General features: G+C 33.5%; 1 protein-coding gene and 1 pseudogene across 2 annotated transcripts; one reads left to right on the top strand and one right to left on the bottom strand.

Moving 5' to 3' along the window:
- Positions 1 to 918: 918 nt before the first annotated feature.
- On the top strand, positions 919 to 1,036 carry LOC111894215 (5S ribosomal RNA; annotated as a pseudogene).
- A 2,121-nt stretch (positions 1,037 to 3,157) lies between these two features.
- Positions 3,158 to 8,534, bottom strand: LOC111894133 (alcohol-forming fatty acyl-CoA reductase). 2 transcript variants are annotated; one of them, XM_023890218.2, is made up of 10 exons: positions 8,404 to 8,534; positions 6,928 to 7,031; positions 6,630 to 6,832; positions 6,453 to 6,553; positions 4,819 to 4,993; positions 4,351 to 4,512; positions 4,170 to 4,251; positions 3,812 to 4,081; positions 3,593 to 3,720; positions 3,158 to 3,452 (listed from the first exon to the last, which is right to left on the bottom strand). In XM_023890218.2, the coding sequence occupies exons 1-10, from the start codon at positions 8,480 to 8,482 to the stop codon at positions 3,299 to 3,301; spliced, it is 1,458 nt and encodes a 485-aa protein (XP_023745986.1). In that variant the 5' UTR covers positions 8,483 to 8,534; the 3' UTR covers positions 3,158 to 3,298. The 2 variants fall into 2 exon arrangements, with proteins under 2 accessions (XP_023745986.1, XP_042751491.1); XM_042895557.1 differs by having other exon boundaries at positions 3,369 to 3,500.
- Between the last annotated feature and the right edge of the window lie 9,042 nt (positions 8,535 to 17,576).

Genomic DNA, 17,576 nt, shown 5'->3' with positions numbered 1-17,576 from the left:
AACCTAAACTATAAAAATTTATGGAGAAAATTGCAAAAATGGTCCCTATGGTTGTTAAAAATATGTGTTTTTGGTAAAAAAAAAAAAAACGTTTGGTGGTGTATCAATGGTTCAATTTTGGATCTTTTAGTGATTTTGGTCCCTCTACACTTAAAAAAGACAAATATACCCTTATAATTTATATTTTCTATTTTCCTTAATTGCTAAAATACATAAATCAATTTAATTTTTTACTTATAAGTTAAAAAAAATCCAACCCACTCTCATCTTTATGGGATGAGAAAACCCATTTGATCACCTCTCCACCCTCCACCATCACCAGTGACGAGAACCATCGTCGGAGTTCACCATCGATTTTCTATATCTGATTTTGATGGTCGGAGACTTTTTTTTGGGTGAGTTCATTTCTCACCAAAAATCAACTGTACCACACGATGAGACACCACCACAAACCACCTTCGTCGGCGTTGTTACCTACCCTAACCATCTTTACCGACATCGTCACCTACCCTAACCACACACTGTAACATCCCCCTCTGGCACGTATCACAATATTGTCCGCTTTGGGGCACTCGGCACGAGGACTTCCTAGAGGGTCACCCATCCTGGTACTACTCCCGCCCGAGCACGCTTAACTGCAGAGTTCTTATGGGATCTGCTGCCCTCAGACGGGAGTAGTACCAGGATGGGTGACCCCCTGGGAAGTCCTCGTGCCAAGTGCCCCAAAGCGGACAATATTGTGATACGTGCTAGAGGGGGATGTTACAAATGGTATCAGAGCCAGGGCACGGGTCGATGTGTTCGACGGGGACGTCGAACCCTATAATGGGGGGTGAAAGTGGGTTAGATCTGATCCCACATCGGTTGGGAAGGAGAACTAAGAATTCCTTATAAGGGGTGTGGATACCTTCCCTATCACAACGCGTTTTAAAGTCGCGAGGGCAGCAGATCCCATAAGAACTCTGCAGTTAAGCGTGCTCGGGCGGGAGTAGTACCAGGATGGGTGACCCCCTGGGAAGTCCTCGTGCCGTGTGGCCAAAAGCGGACAATATTGTGATACGTGCCAGAGGGGGATGTTACACACACTGCCGTCTGCTCTTTTTCTCCGGCTAGGGTGCATCAAACTCCCACCTCATCTCATCATCATATTCTTCAAGACAAATCTAGAAAAAGTTGCACCCTTCCTCTTCGATTTACGATGTCTTGCTGAAAAACGTGCTTGTTGGGTTGCATCTGGCTCGCCACTACCACCACTACTTCTACCATATATATGTTTCGCCAACACCATCGATCTATAGGTACGATAGATGCCAACGAGGGTACAGATGGTTGGAGTTTTGAATGAAGGATGAAGGGTGAGAGTGTAAGACTAGGAGATGACAGAAGGGGGGATGAACACTGGTGACGGTAGAGGGGGCAACTGGTGGTTTTCGGTGATAGAATATGCAGATCGGTGGCTTTAGAACACAGATCAGGATTGTTGAAGGAGGTAGTGGTGGACCGTGGTGGCATTCAAGGTGGTTGTGGTGGCGATGTTGATATCTAAAAAATGACGATTTCGATGAGGATGTGACAGTTCTAACGATACTCTTCTTGGTTGACTGGTGGTGGTGATGATGATATTCTCTTTTTGTGAGAATTAGAAAGTGAAATGAGTAACGGAGAGAGAGAGAGAGAGAGAGAGAGAGAGAGAGAGAGGTTGGGAAGGTGGGTGAGTGATTTTTTTTAAATGAAAAAAAAAAAGAAAATAAGTATAAATATTAAAAAAAAAAAATATTGAAAGACATTTCTGTCATTTCAGGTTAGGTCTAAACCAAAACTACACCAAGATTTCAACCATAGAGACCAAAACCACATAAAATATTCAAAATTGGACAAATGATACACCATTAAACGTTTTTGGACCACAACTACATAATTTTGACAACTACAGGAACTATTTTTGCATTTTTTTTTTTAAATTTGTGACTTACAAGATTAGAGTATAAGATAATTTAGGGATTTTTTTATACCTCATTCTACTAAACACTAACCTACTATATAATTATTAACTAATTATTTTTATTGATAAATTCTTTTGATTATATTGTTTTCCAAAAAAAATTAAGTTTTTTTCTCTCTCCTATTTTTCTTTTTATTAATTTTAGAATATAAAAGTACTTTTTTTTATTGCAATACAAAAATAAAAGAATAAACAAAAACTCCTTTTTTTATTTCTGTTAGCAAGAAACGTTTTTTTTTCTTTACTAACAAAATAGTAATGATAATAATATTAGTTACAACTATAAATATATTTAAAAGAAACATTAATAATGATTATTATCTTTATTTATTTAATCTTAAAAGACATGTTATATCCTTAAAAGGTTTTACGGAAAAGATTATATTTTTGAATAATTTATGTTTTAATAAAAATAAATTTAAAATCTATATTTAGTTGCTAACTTTGTTTATTTAAACTAAACAATTCAATTATCCAAATTAAAATTAGTTTATTTGTGGTTTATGTTACACGAGAAAAAATAATTAATAACTAAAGTTGCATATAACTAACAAAAAAAATATAAATTTTATTATTTCGTTTATGACTAATATTTATGTAGAAAACAAATAGAAAGATGTTTTACTAATTTAATAAAAAATGATAATAATTTATCTAGAATTTTATTTTTTATAATATTATTTATATTATAAAAACAATATTATTGTTGTTTTTTTTATCTTAATAAAAAATAAACTTAAAATTAATAATATTGATAAAGTTAGTAATAATAAGGTAATAATTTATCATCATTCATCTAAAAAGTAAGTCTAACTATTGGTGTTGTAGATTGGTGTGTCCATAATAAGATATTGATTTCTTTTTGAGCTCCAATGTACAATGTACGTGCACACCATATAAATGCATCCTTACATATCTAATTTTTCAGAATTTTCAAATCCCAATATACGTAATAACAATTCATGCAATGTACTTCAGATAACAACAATATATGAAACACATGAACAAACACACAAAACAAACACCTTCCACACCACTCAAACGCAGGAAACCCTTCCGATTATTATTATTTTTATTCTATTTCATGTGTCATTAAATATTTTGGTGATACTGATAAAATTAGTATCAAACAACACTTATAGAATGCGAGAATACTTTTATGCATCAACCAACTCAATTTAAGTTGTTCATCTTGATCGAATTGATACAATGTTTATTGATACAAGCCATAATTATTAGTGTAACTGAAAAAAGATTGGAAATACATGATCTATACCCGTCTATGTGAGATCTTGATCATTTGAACTCATATCTTACCACTCCAGGAATGTGTGTATGCAAGAAGTAGTCTTCCCAATCAATTATCTTTGGGTCGAAGTTGAAGAATACATCATCTTGTTTATTCTCCCTAACCATGTTACGCAACTTTTCGGTATTTATATCATCGTACCTATAGCAAAGTTAATGAGTTCAATTCGTAACCCCTAAAAAGGTGTACCTATAACAAAATTAATGAGTTCAATTCGTAACCCCTAAAAAGGTGGAAAGATTAATAGATTTTTCATTAAGAAGTGAACTAATAATGCTTACAAACTTTTCGAGAACAAATATGGTTGGTAAAGCTTCACTAGCCAAAGTACAAAGTTGATCTTTCGTTCAATATTCTTGCATGTACCAGCAAACGCTTGGCAAAGTATTACGTTCACAACTTTAAGTACCTACGATTGAAATTTACTTTATTAACATACAAAAATAAGAAAATTTGAAGTGAGAAAAAAGTTAGAGAAAGAGAAGTTAATTGAGAGAAACCTGTAGGGGAAGCATGAAACGAAGAGTGATGTATCTTTGGAAGCTAGCCATTGATTTCAACGTTCTAAGCTTGCTAACTATGACTGGTTTCCCATTCTTGTTTGTCCATGGATGTTGAGTAAAATACATGTAGATATATTTTTGTATCATGGTGCTTGTCATAGGGTTTGACACCGAAGATCCAACATGATAAATTGTTACAGAAGAAGTTTGATCTACATTAGCCACGATTGCAGCGATCATAGCATTCACCACCATGTCAGCCGGTAACTACCAACGTTTACATTATTAGTATAATTTAAGCAAAATGTTTTCAAGATGAAAGTTAAATTGAGATAAAATTCTCCAGAAAACTCACCACATCAAACACGCATTCAGGATCTGAAGGGACAAACCTTAACCTGTCTTTGCCATAGCCAACAATAAAGTTATCGATGGTCCTGTGATTTTTATAAATAAAAATTATGTTTTTTCTAGGATATATCAAACTTCCTATCATAAACCATCTGCTTGTTAGACAAAAACAAGGAATCAGTTACCTAATGCCTTCGATCCACCCGGGGAAGGGTTCTTTGTAGGTACTAGTGATGATGGTTGGACGAAAAATAACCAAAGGAATGTCTCCTTTACAATGTTGAAGAACCATTTCCCCTAATGCCTTGGTAAAAACATATGTATTTGGCCATCCATAATGATTCGCCCTGGATCGAAATCGAAATTTAATATGTATATAATATATAGCAAAGTAATGTTTCCACTTATGTTTTTAATTAACAATAATGTGGTTTAAATTTTATACTTGATTTTCTCTTTTAATAAAATGAGAGGTATAAAACTCAAATCAGCTTTTTTCAAGTGGATGAATCATTATCTTTACTTAGATTAAAAACATTTTGTTACAATAAACATATTTTTAAGCAATGTTAAAGAACGTTTTACATAGACATAACGGGTAAACGAGCTGTGTCGCAACCCAGTTGATGGCAAAATCAAAAGTAGTTGATTACCTTTGCCTACCGAAATCTTTCATGGCCATTTTAACTACTTGTTCGTTAGCATTGTGATATTCAAGCTCTTTTAGTCTATCTTCGATGATCCTTTTCTCATGTTTGATATCAATCATCTCTCCCAGGTAGCTCGTAGTTTCAAGTATTATCCCTGGCTTCTCACCAGAGACATAGGCTGAATATGCATCATTAGGATATTTAGAAGAAAAAAAACTTAAATTTTCTGAAATAGAGAGTTAGTGAAGTTGTCAATTCCAATATATGGAAATTGCAGTTAATTAAGTTTTACGGATCATGACAATTTTAAACTTTTGTATTTTTAAAACTATTTGCTTCCGATATTATTTGTAAATCAAGATTCAAAGATTAGTTGATATGAAGAATAAAATAAACACGAGAAGAACTGATGGACACATCTTAAATATATTATTTTTTATTCGTTAACTAGGTGTGAGACCCGTGTATTACACAAGTTTATTAAAAAAGTTAAATATAAGATGTAGACATTAAATATTTTTCAAAATAAATTATTGAAATAAATATAAATGAAATGAAGAATAAGTAATTCAATCTATACTAATAAAAAATTATTATCATGTTGTAAATAATCATGTTGAATATGAACATGTAAAATTAAGTATTTTTTAAAGTAAACCACAAGGACCATTTATGCAATTTGTCTTAATTAATCTATACTAATAAAACTAATTAATATAAATTCATAAATACAATTCATTAATATATTAATAGAAATAAGAATTCAATACTATATACATTAATTCACATTAATTACTATGAGGTGAAAAAAATAATTTTAAAATTCTTATTGTATTTGATTAATTAATAAAAATGAAAAAAAAAATACAAAAATGACAAATAGAAAAAAATAATTTTAAAATTCTAAGAAAATGATATGTGTCAAATTCAATAAGAAATTGACATTTAGCAAAATTATCTTTATTTATTAGGATAAATAATAACTATGAACATTTTTAAACTTAAAAAGAAAATGAAACAAAGAAAAGAAACTCATAAAATTGATTAAACATTGCTTTAACTTTTTAATATTTATGAAACTAGTATTTTCCCACCACATGTTTCGGAGACGCGAATACGTTGATTTAATCGTCTATCTACTATCAATTAAGTTGATTTAATCGTCTCATATCAATTAAGAAGCTATTGTCTACTTTGTGATTCCAATATAAGATTGATATCTTGAAATTTGAAAATTATTAAACATTGCTTTAACTTTTTAATATTTATTAGATAGACTTTGCAATTATTTGACCCATTTGACCGGTCAAATTAAACGAGTTTTTATAAATAAATGGTTGACGTTAAATCTGCTTATTATTTATTTTAATATGTTTTATAATTAAATTACAATAGAAAATTATGGTAGACACAAAATTAAACATACATTCATAATTTTGCTTCATAGAAAATATTTTATGAGATAGACTTAAGTTATAAATTTTGTTACATTTATTAATTCAATGAAAAGGAAATCAAAATTAAAACCAAATATAATGTTGTTTGAAGATACATACCAAACATCATACGACAACCACGGTAAAACAATACATAAAGAGTTGTTTTCAAAAATAATTTGGAAGTTATGTCTGACGCACCTGTGGACACATGAAGCAACAACTTTATGTTTATACATTTCTTAGCAAAGTCCAAAACGAATTTAGCGCCAAATGTGTTAAGAGCTAGGGCAACATCGTATCTTCAACAATCCAAATATGTATAATTAGTTGAAGTGAAATAATGGTAGATGAAGTCAAATGTATGATAGTTTGTACCTTTCGAAAAAGTTTGTGGATGCAGCTGTATTAACAACAACTTCAACATCTCCCCACATATCCTCTTTCAGACATGAGTCTTTTACTCCTAAGTTCTCACATGTTATGTCCCCCGGAACAAGAATTACCTTTTCAGAGAGAAAGTTTTGTAGGTTTGTATGGTACTTCTCTTTCAGGACTTTAAACAAATCCTTTTCTACTGCCTATGATGTATAAGTGTCTTATTGGTTCTTGAGAGGAATTACAAATGAACATAAATGTTAGCTTATAAATAAATGTGTAATGAGATGAACGATACCTCAGTTTGGAAGCGTCGTAAGGCAGACATGCTATCTGTTGCTCTGACAAGAAGATATAGCTTCTTCACATTTGGTTGAACTCTAAGTATCTTCTCCACAAAAACTACAATGATGCATATAACATATCCATATTTGATATACATATACAATGGTTAATTACTAATACAGAACATAGAAGAGCACTTCATGAGACGATTAAATCGAATGGGTGTTTCATGACGTAGACAATAACTACTTAATTTATATGAAACTAGTATTTTCCCACCACATGTTTTGGAGACGCCAATATGTTTTATAAATTGAATTTTAATGATTATATTGATAAAAGTTAGATACCATTGCACTTGTTGATAGATAAATATACAATGTCGATATAACTAAGAAAACTATTGGTGGATGGGGTGGACACGAAAGTTTAGAAAGTCGAAGGGAAGAAAGTGTCATTTTACGAAGTTCAAAGTCGATGGGTCAAAGTGACATTTGATAGAGTTGTGGAGTGACAACCATACGAAAATCATATTATATAAACTACGGAGGTTAAACATGAAACCTTAGAAAATTGAGGGGTGGAATTGACATTTTAGAAAGTTGTAAGTCAAGAGACTAAAAGTGATATTTTACAAAATAGAGGGATGGAAAATACCATTTCACAAAGTTGAATGGTGGAAAGTATGGGTAGAAACATCCGCGGAAGTTGGTACCACTAACTTACTTAAGTTTATGTTGTGAAATGTACACAAAAATAAGAACGAAAACGTACATAAAATCTACGTCAAAAACATAAAGAAACTCGATTTTATATCCACACACACATAAAAATAAGCAAGTGAGATTATTCTTTTTAAGTTAACGAACGGATGTTCAAATATTTAAAACGTATTATATGTCACCCCAATTATACGTAGAAAGCGATGAAGCAGACATAAAAATAAGTATGAAAACGGAAAAAAAAAAAAAATCAAAACGTCCACAAACTTACACGTATATAAAAAAGGAAGTAATAAAATTTCAAATTTACATTGAAATGTTGAGCATATTGAATTTATATCGACGCATAAATAAAAGTAAGCACATAAAATGTTTTCTTTTTATAAGTTAACAAACAAAAGTTATTAAGAAAAACTAGATTTTATATACTATATACATGTGATAAAATACGAAAATTTAGAAAATAGAATCATGAAAATGACATATTATAAAGTTTAAGCAGAGGTGATCAAAGTAACATTTTAATACTTAGTTAAATCATCTAAAAGTGGAGGGAATGAAACTGCCAAATAAAGAAATAGGACCAAAAAAAATCACAATGAATAAAATTGCCAAGTAAAGTAGTACAAAAATAATAATAATAATCACAGGGACTGAAATTACATGCTTTGTAATACTATGTTAATATTATGAACATAGACATGAAGTCATTTTTGACGTTGTGTAAGACATATATAGCAATGTTAAAGAGAGAGTCAAGACTTTACTTTTTGCGAGGAAACCAGTAGCACCCGTGACTAAAATGATTTTCTTGTCAAGAACATCAAGAATACTATCCAACTCCATTTTGTAACAATAGATTCAAGTAGATTTCTTGCACTATTTGTATATGGAAATGCATAGAATTACGCACATATATATATATATAGAATATATAGAGTCAAGTATGTAAAATGGGATTAGAGTTCACCAAACTCCATTAGTATTTAATACCTATTTAAACCTATAAAGCAAAAGAAACTCATAAACATACTACATTTATTATATATTTAAAATGTATCAAACAATGTTTGATTTATCAATTGATATTCTCAAAATTTTTAAAAATATAATATATTAAATAATAATATCAAAACTATTTTACCGAATAAAAACAAATAACTTTTATTGGAAAATTATTGGGAAAATGTCATAGAAACCTAACAACGTTTAATGTTTGGTTTTAAAATTTTATTTAAGTTTTTTTTGGTCTATATGGACCCCAAAGTCAAAAAATATTTGTTACCCTTGCCAGACATTCCAAACAAATTATCTAGATGATGTACTTTGACTCCAAGTCTAAGTAAAAAATGTCTAGATCATATATTCTACGTGCGAAAGTTCGCACGAACAAAGTGTTTATATCTTTTGCTTAGTGGACTATTCCTATAAAACTTGGAAGTATATTCACAATAAAGAAGACGACCAAGGGTTTCTAACCATCTTAGCCACTGTTGAGAGCCTTCATGTACGTTCTAAGGTATTCTACTCTTTGGTTGGTTTGTTTGTTTGTTTGTTTTTTTTTTTTCTTTTTTTTTTTGTTTTTTTTTTAACTTTTTCATGACTGTGAAAGATCAAGAAGCTATGTATATGAGACTCCATCTACACTATAATGGTGTAATTTTTCGACATCCTTGTGTGTATGTTAGTAAGAATCATATCCTCTGTAGTCACATCGATTAAAAGAACCATTCAGGAAAGGTTCAAAATCTTTACTATTGCATCCCTAACACGACATTATCTAGGCATTCATTTCATATAATATGATTTGGACTATACCGATTTTATAGATACCGAGTATGAATATCAGGAAATTTCAATTTATGTTGATCATATTGGGAATGGTATGGAGGAATGGTGGGATGATGAAATGAATCAAGTTGTTAGTGATGATGAAAGTGGCATTGAAGATGAAGGTGTGGCTACAAATGAAGGAGCCCATACCAATGAAGGTGCCCATGCTACTGAAAGTAACCCTCCTACTAATGGAACCCCTCCCACTAAAGGTCTTGAAGATAAAGTTATTGTACATAACAAAAGACCTTTGAAAAAGACCACTGATGATGAGTTTCTAAGTAATTTATATCCTTCTGAAGAAGATAATGGCGATTGTAATGAAGTTAAAAATAAAGGTGTAGAAGTCCATTCCTTTTTTTCAATCCCGACTTGCATTAGGAGAGGAAAGTACCTGTTCTTGGGATGAGATCTGAAAGACCAAAGCAACTGAAAAATATGTTGTGGAAAATACTCAATAACAAATCCAAATCATCCAAATTTGACATAAAGTCAAACTGGTCAAAAGTCAACGGTCAACGGAAGTTAACGGCCACCATGTTGTGGGGACCTCTTTGCCATGTTGTGAACATAAGAGGACAAAATAAACGACATGTAGACATCGTCACGTCGTGGGCCCTCCTTGGCCACATCGTGGGAATGTCAGGACAACGTAATCATGAAGCTTGTCTCCACCACGCCTTGGCCACGCCGTGATCATTGGCAGAAACAATTTTTTTCTTAATAAGAACTTAATCCATTAAGTCATTTGATCCAATTTTCCAAAAGCCTTCCCACAAATGAAATGTAAAAAATACTTACTTTATGGACATGCATGTCCAATGCATGTCTCTCTCAAAACTAAGTCAAATAGGGTAAGAAAATGGGGTCAAGACTCCATGCATGGAACCAATTAGCATGCAAGTCTCGATTTGAAACATGTGACGACCTAGGGACCTCAAGAAGTGATAAAGCTGCCAAATTTATCAAAACTAACCATTCATATCAACCTAACTTGAATGAACTGAGCTCAAAAGTCTAGATCTACAAGGATAAACCATAAAGGTGGGAACTTGGAGACTTACCTAAGTCTAGAAGTTGCACCAAGAGATGGAGACAAGATGTAGTTGAGCCTTTGCTAAACAAAGTCTTCATTCAACTTTCAAATAACCAAAACACCAAAAAGAGCTCAAAAGCAAGAAGAAAAGATAGGGTTACAATATAAGAGGGTAGGGGCTAAGGGAGATGACCTAACCTTAAAGATAAGGCCTTCAACTGATCTGTTCTAAGAAACACATGTTGTAACTCTCCCCCACTTAAATCATATCTCATCCTCGAAATCTATCCTTACAAATTACTCTTAAAACACCCTTCAAACCCCCTTGTCGGGTTTCCAAGTCTACTCCCTTTGGAACAAGCTAGTGCTATACTGCAAGCCCAAATCGGCGAATAAAAACACAAAGTTCACCAAGACTAGTTACAGAAGCCAAACTCGAGCGAGAACTCCCAAAGGTCAAAATCACTTTCACTATCGCACCAGAACAATGCTCTAAATTGAACACTTACTTCTAACACAAAATCCGTTTCAATGCTTTACGAGAAATACAAGACCCGATGAAGAAACGAACACCAACACATCACGACTAACCGACATCGAGAAGAGTAGAATTCTTCACCCATAACCTGAAGATTCCAATATCATGCCTGAATTTCAGGCAGACAAGGTCACTCTCATGTATTGACCATGCTGACCAGAAATTCATAAATGTACTTCAACCAAGGCCTTCTCGACCTTACATCGTCCCACTGGTAACTGAAGAATGGAATCCACGACCAACCTTTGAAACCGGCAACCTCACACACAAACATAAAAGCTAAATTTCTAAACAGTAGCCTGACAGACAAAGGCTAACCTAGCCTATACATTAACACGACTCTAACAACCCTTATTTCTAACAAGGGATGCCTAATAACAAACAAACTAACAAACAATAATAGGCATGCTTCAACCCAAGTGAATGTTACGGGCCAAATCGTAGTCTTACATCACTCCTACAATGACCTATTTCAACTATGCGAATGTTGTGGTCCTCATATAATCTTACAATCACTCCGACCTATTTCAACTATCGAGTGTATTTCAACCAATGTGAATGCTACGGACCAAAATCGTATTCTTACAATCACTCTTGCACCTGCTATGGGCTTCCCACATGGTCTTCCCAATAAAACTACAAAGATAGCAAACAATGTTGACACGAGACAGACCCATAGTCTACTAGACCCTATCAGGTGTTCGGATCATGCTTCAAACTCCAAAGTCTTCATCAAACAAGAACATGTAGATAGTTCCTTACATAACCCTCGACCTGAGCCTAATCCTTAACCCAATCTTGGGCTGCTACCGTAGCATCAACTTTTCAGTCGGGATAACCTTGAATGCTCAACATATACTTCCCTAATCACAACTGACTGTTGAACAACATTTCTTGCATAAGTTCCAATTCGGACAACATTCCCAACTAGCTGTACTCCCATCCCTTAATATGGAACTCTGGAATGACCTGCACTCAAAAATATTTCCATCTTACAAGGTGATTCTCCCCCACTTGGAATTGGTAAATGTTGAGGACTTCACAACTATTCGAATCTCCAAGCTAATCGAATAAATTCACCACATGGTTCCTAACAACCACACTTGACATCACCAAGTATCAGGGAATCAAAATCCTAAAAAAAAAACTCTGGAGCTTAAACATATGACTACAACCCATAACGAAAAAAATAAAAGATTTCCATTACACATCTACAACCCCACAACAACAACAATCCAACCATACATAATCATTCAAAATAGAACCATAGTTATTTAAGACATTACCATTTGACAGATCACTCAAAAGTACAATTGAAACAACGAAATCATAGAATGGAAAGGAACTGACGACACCAATGAACACTACACTCGACCACATTGAAGAACTACTAACTCAAACTCCAGCCCTGGGAACTTTAGCTATCCCACACCGTCCATCTGGTAACTACGAAGCCAAAGGTATAGGATCCAAAACCATCCCATCCGCAACCAGAGGATAATTCGTACTAACATGGTTTAGCTGACTGCAAATGACACATACTCTTGACTCTCTCTGACTACAATCCTGGTTGTAGTAACCCTCCTGACCGCATCAGAAACACCTAGAAGATGGCGCACGCCAATTAACCAATGAGTCTGACCACACCTTCTACAAGATCCACAAGCCTCTCGATCTCCTGATCGAAAGTCAGTCACTATAGCCTTCTTGGCTACTGTTGCTGATGCACAAACCTGATCTTGCTTCCTATCTTTGGCGGACTCCACTAAACCGGGAAAAGTATCATGACTAGAGATACTCACACGCTCCTAAATCTCTGTCCTTAACATATAATTGTATAGAGTCATCCTCATCTCCTCTGTAGTTGTATATTGAGGAAAAAATAATGCTCTCTATCTCTCTCTAAAATTGGCGGTGATCTTAACCACTGTTTCGTATAAAAAAACAAGTTTTTAGTTCTTTTGAGATTTATGATCCGGAATGTAATGTCCCAAAACTTCATGGAAAAGTTTTTATTTTTAAAACATTAATCCATACAACAATTTGTTCCCAAAACCATTCAAGGTGAAAATATTATTTAAACATGAAAGTAAAAATCATAAATAGCCATTACAGAATAAACTTTGGGGGACACTGTGGCATCATGTCGGGCCCTTCCCTTTCGACCGGAAGTACATGAAACCATAAACACAAAACTGTAAGCACAAAGCTTAGTGAGATTCTTAAAATACCACATACCATACATATGACAACCCAATATTTCGAATCAATGTAATGACCTAAAAAGTCAAGAAATGTAATCTCTTTTGATATAATGAAATTATCGTCAGAAATAAAATGTTCAAAAGTCTCTACTAGATTTCATGAATGATAGATATCGTGTCAAGGGTTTCAGAAATATAAAGAACACTAAAATCCGAGTTATAACGAAGAAGTTCTGACCAACCTAAGATTCACAGCAAAACCGTCAATACGGTTAAACGTAAAACACGATGTTTTAATAAAATACTTTTTAACCTTAAGTATCTAAATGAAAGTCATAGATATCATTAAACCGTGAACATACATAAAAGGAACGCCCAAATCTGACTTCGTATGAGGAAGTTATGATTTTTCGAACTTTCGGATATAGCGGTAGACAGCTAAAAACTCGAGATAGAGATCGAGCGATTTTTAGCCGACACAACCTAAACGAGAATCAAAGATCTCGTCAATAGTAGTACAACGGTAAAAAGACAGACGAAAATGGACGTTGGATGAAGAAGTTATGGATTTTTAATGGACTTTTCTAGTCCCGGCCTGTAAAAATATATTATTAAAAATAAATAAAAATTAGCCGATGAAGTCTACACGAGAGTTGTAGAGTATATTCTCACCTTCGCGTGCATATAAAGAACGTCGAAAACCGAGCTCGTACGTGAAAGTTACGCATTTTACAAGATCGAGGCACAAAAGGTCTGAGGGAACGCACTGCGTTCGGGGCACAAAGCCAGTCCCATCCGTCTGTCGAATCAAGAGTACGTAAGCCATGGCGACTCAGGGGAACACCCTGCATTCCCATAGGGAACGCTCTGCGTTCGTGAGTGCCCCCAGCACTATAAAAGGGAGGCTAGGGCTCCGGGTTTGGTTGCTATTCTCTTACCATTTCCTCCACCGAACACCTCTCGAGTCCCTCTAAGATTACCTTGAAGCCCCAGTATTACCACTAGCTCACGACGCAAGTCCCGACGCTCCCTAGATTCCCGAGATCTTCAACTTTCTCCAGTCGAAGTTCTGCTCGAATTTAGTCTCGCCTTGTTCACTACTACCAAGTGAGTTCATACCCCTATAACTACGTTTTGTAAATGCTTTTATACACTTTTAAGGGAGGGGGAATACAAGTACACACACGGTTATCCTCGTGTGAAAAAAGATCAATCTTTTGCTATACTTTTGTTAGATAATAAATTATGTTATTTATAACTGTCATACGAAAACATTCTCATACAACATATCATGATAACACTGTCTTTTTGGAATGAAACATGTTGTTATATAAATATCAAACACTTTATTTATATTTTGAGTATAAATGCTAAATAATGTTATTACAAATGTTATACTTTACATACAAAGTCGACACTACACTAGGGTTTATCATACAAACGAATCACACATTTGGAAAAACTATAATTGGTATAGTTTATTAGATATTCATGAGATTTTACATACTATAAGTACTATATCAAGGAAATACTTTCATATACAAGAATAATTGGACTTTTCATACGTAAAATCTATTTGATACTAAGTTTTGTGAGACATTCAACTTCACGTACTTTCAAGTATGCAGTTAAAGTCCTGTATTATATACTATAATCTCTTGTAGGGAGAGCGTGATACTTGTGTATAGATCTATACGGGGGATTGACAATCCCGCACCTAAACTATTAGCTACAGTTAGACTGACAGGTCTAGGGTGACAAACGTCACTAACCTTTATGATTAAGGTTTTATGTTTATTGTTTTAGGTTCTTTTGGTTTTAAAAGGAAGGGACCGGCCTAAACATATTGCATCCCCCATAGTTTTTCGCATTATATTTTTATGAATTATATCTGATGTTTTGAGAATACTTTATACTTTGATTGTTTTTTTAGCAAATGAATTAATGGCTTTGGTTGTTTGAAAATGAAATTTTTTACTTAGCAGTTTTGGGATATTACACAATCCTTAACAACATCACGATATACTTGTCTTTGCAATGTCGAATTAGAGAACGTAGTGAAATGGATGACCATATCTTGGGTGTGAGTCACCCCTTACCCCATGCATCGGTCCAGCCAGACAGGCTAGTGTCCGAATAGTAGTAAACTAGTTATTCTTGTGGGTCAAGTGATGTAGAAACTCAATATAGCGATTATAGCAATGTAGGACCAGTATGTGATATGCGGTGGAAATTAATAATAGTAATCACAATGAAGAGTGATGGTGTGTAATTATAGTAGTGAACTATTATTAATAGTAATTATGCAATGGATATTAATAATAGTAATAACAATGAAGAGTGAGGTGTGTAATTATAGTGATGAACTATTAGTAATAGTAATTATAATGAGGAATGAGAACAAGTGATTAGAAGGTTGGATTAAACAAGGAACAGTATATAATGCAAGATTAAAGTGGTGTATAATGTTTGTGTATGGTGCTATGTACTTTGTGAAGTTGGAAACTTGGTATGTAAATGATAATTAGAATAACTAACCCGTTGTGGGAATTATATGGTTTCACTTTGACATTGAATAACTAGTTAGCTCACTAAGTTGTTACTGACACTTGTTTCTTGTTGTTATTTGCCACACCTATTATTGGTACAAGTTGCTTAAGTATGTGGTTTGGTGAGATTGTGACTCTTATCGGGTAGTTTTTTATTTTTATTTAGTTGATACCACTTGGACTTGTCATGTGGTCACTTCATTATTTTGGTTTATTAAACATAATAAGTTTCTTTTGGGTTGTTTTTAAACATTGTGTAAAAGACTTTCATTTTAGTTTTTCTACTAAAAGAGAGTTAAAAATAATAATAATAAAAATTATGGTAAAAATCACGACGTTATAGAAAATATAAACTCAAATAATATATTGTTGATGTCATGAATTATTATATTCAACATTTTGTATTATGTTGACATGGTGTGTGTGTGTGTGTGTGTGTATATATATATATATATATATATATATATATATATATATATATATATATATATATATATATATATATATGCCACACCCCAAAACTAAGAACGGCGGAAACGTTCTGGGACAGAGGACGTCATGTACAGTATCACAACAATGAAAAGTAGTAAACAAGCAACAACATCATCCATTGCATTAATAATATAATTTTAATACAAGTGTTCTGTCAAATTATAATAGACACTAAAGTATAAACAAAATGAAAGATGAGTCTTGAACGAGCACCATCTTCTCTGAACCTTGCATCGGTACATGTCTATGGTTGACCAGAGGATACAAGTTATTTTGAAATAGAGTATCAGCTTTAAAGCTGGTGAGATCATAAGTATTTTAGTGTCTTAATTTGTATGTAAGTATTTTTATGTATATGAATTGTAAGTATTGAAAATGTATATGAATTGTAAGTATTGAAAATGTATATGAACTGTAAGTATAAAAATGTTTTGTATGATCCTAGGAAGCCCTATGTTTCCTACTAATTGTATCCTTCTACCAAGGCATCTAGTGTCCGTGTGTGTGGCTCTTGTAAGAGTGTATTTTCCCAATTCCGACTATCATTAACCAAAAATATAGTTTCTACATTACCGTGCGTCGTGTGAATGTTCACGAAGTGAATGTAATGGGAAAATGAAATAGTACTATGGTGTAGTGTCGAACTACAACCGTACCAATTACCTTAAGTCTAGGGTAATTCTTCTAAGTATTGTAGTATTTGTAATAAATAACCACTTCTGTACTCTTATTTCCTTATTTGAGGGATAAGGTATAATGTGATGGCTAGATCCCAGGCTAGACGCTCCCCTGTCAAAGGGATTTTGAGACCTTTACACGCCCATGCATATATGCATGCCGTGAATATCCACATTACTATGATCATGTATACCCGATATAACTATCACAAATGCGTTGTGATTCATCAGTATAGTTAGATCCTGAACTCGTTCCATGCTATAGCACCTAGTGATGTCTGTCCTACTAACGTATATGTAAGCGCACTCATGTAAACGTATTTATGTATACTTACACATGTAAGCGTAATCATGTAAAAGTATATGAACGTATGCCTTTGCTACCCAAAGATACTGAACTGACTGAAAGGAACTATTATGTCCATATATGTACACATGATATATAACTAATGTTTAAACGACCTTCGGACGGGTACCTGATATCCCACCAGACCACATCTGAAGCGCGAAAAGGAAATAGGATGGATAGCCTTCCTAAGTCCTTTAAACATTGCTTATATAACTATACATATATAGGCATGCTTATAACAGGGTCTCTATGTAAACGTATC

The sequence above is a fragment of the Lactuca sativa genome, chromosome 6 (genome assembly GCF_002870075.4).
Source record: "Lactuca sativa cultivar Salinas chromosome 6, Lsat_Salinas_v11, whole genome shotgun sequence".
NCBI lineage: Eukaryota > Viridiplantae > Streptophyta > Magnoliopsida > Asterales > Asteraceae > Lactuca > Lactuca sativa.
The sequence above is the reverse complement of the archived record's forward strand: the minus strand, read 5'-3'. Positions and strand labels throughout refer to the sequence as shown.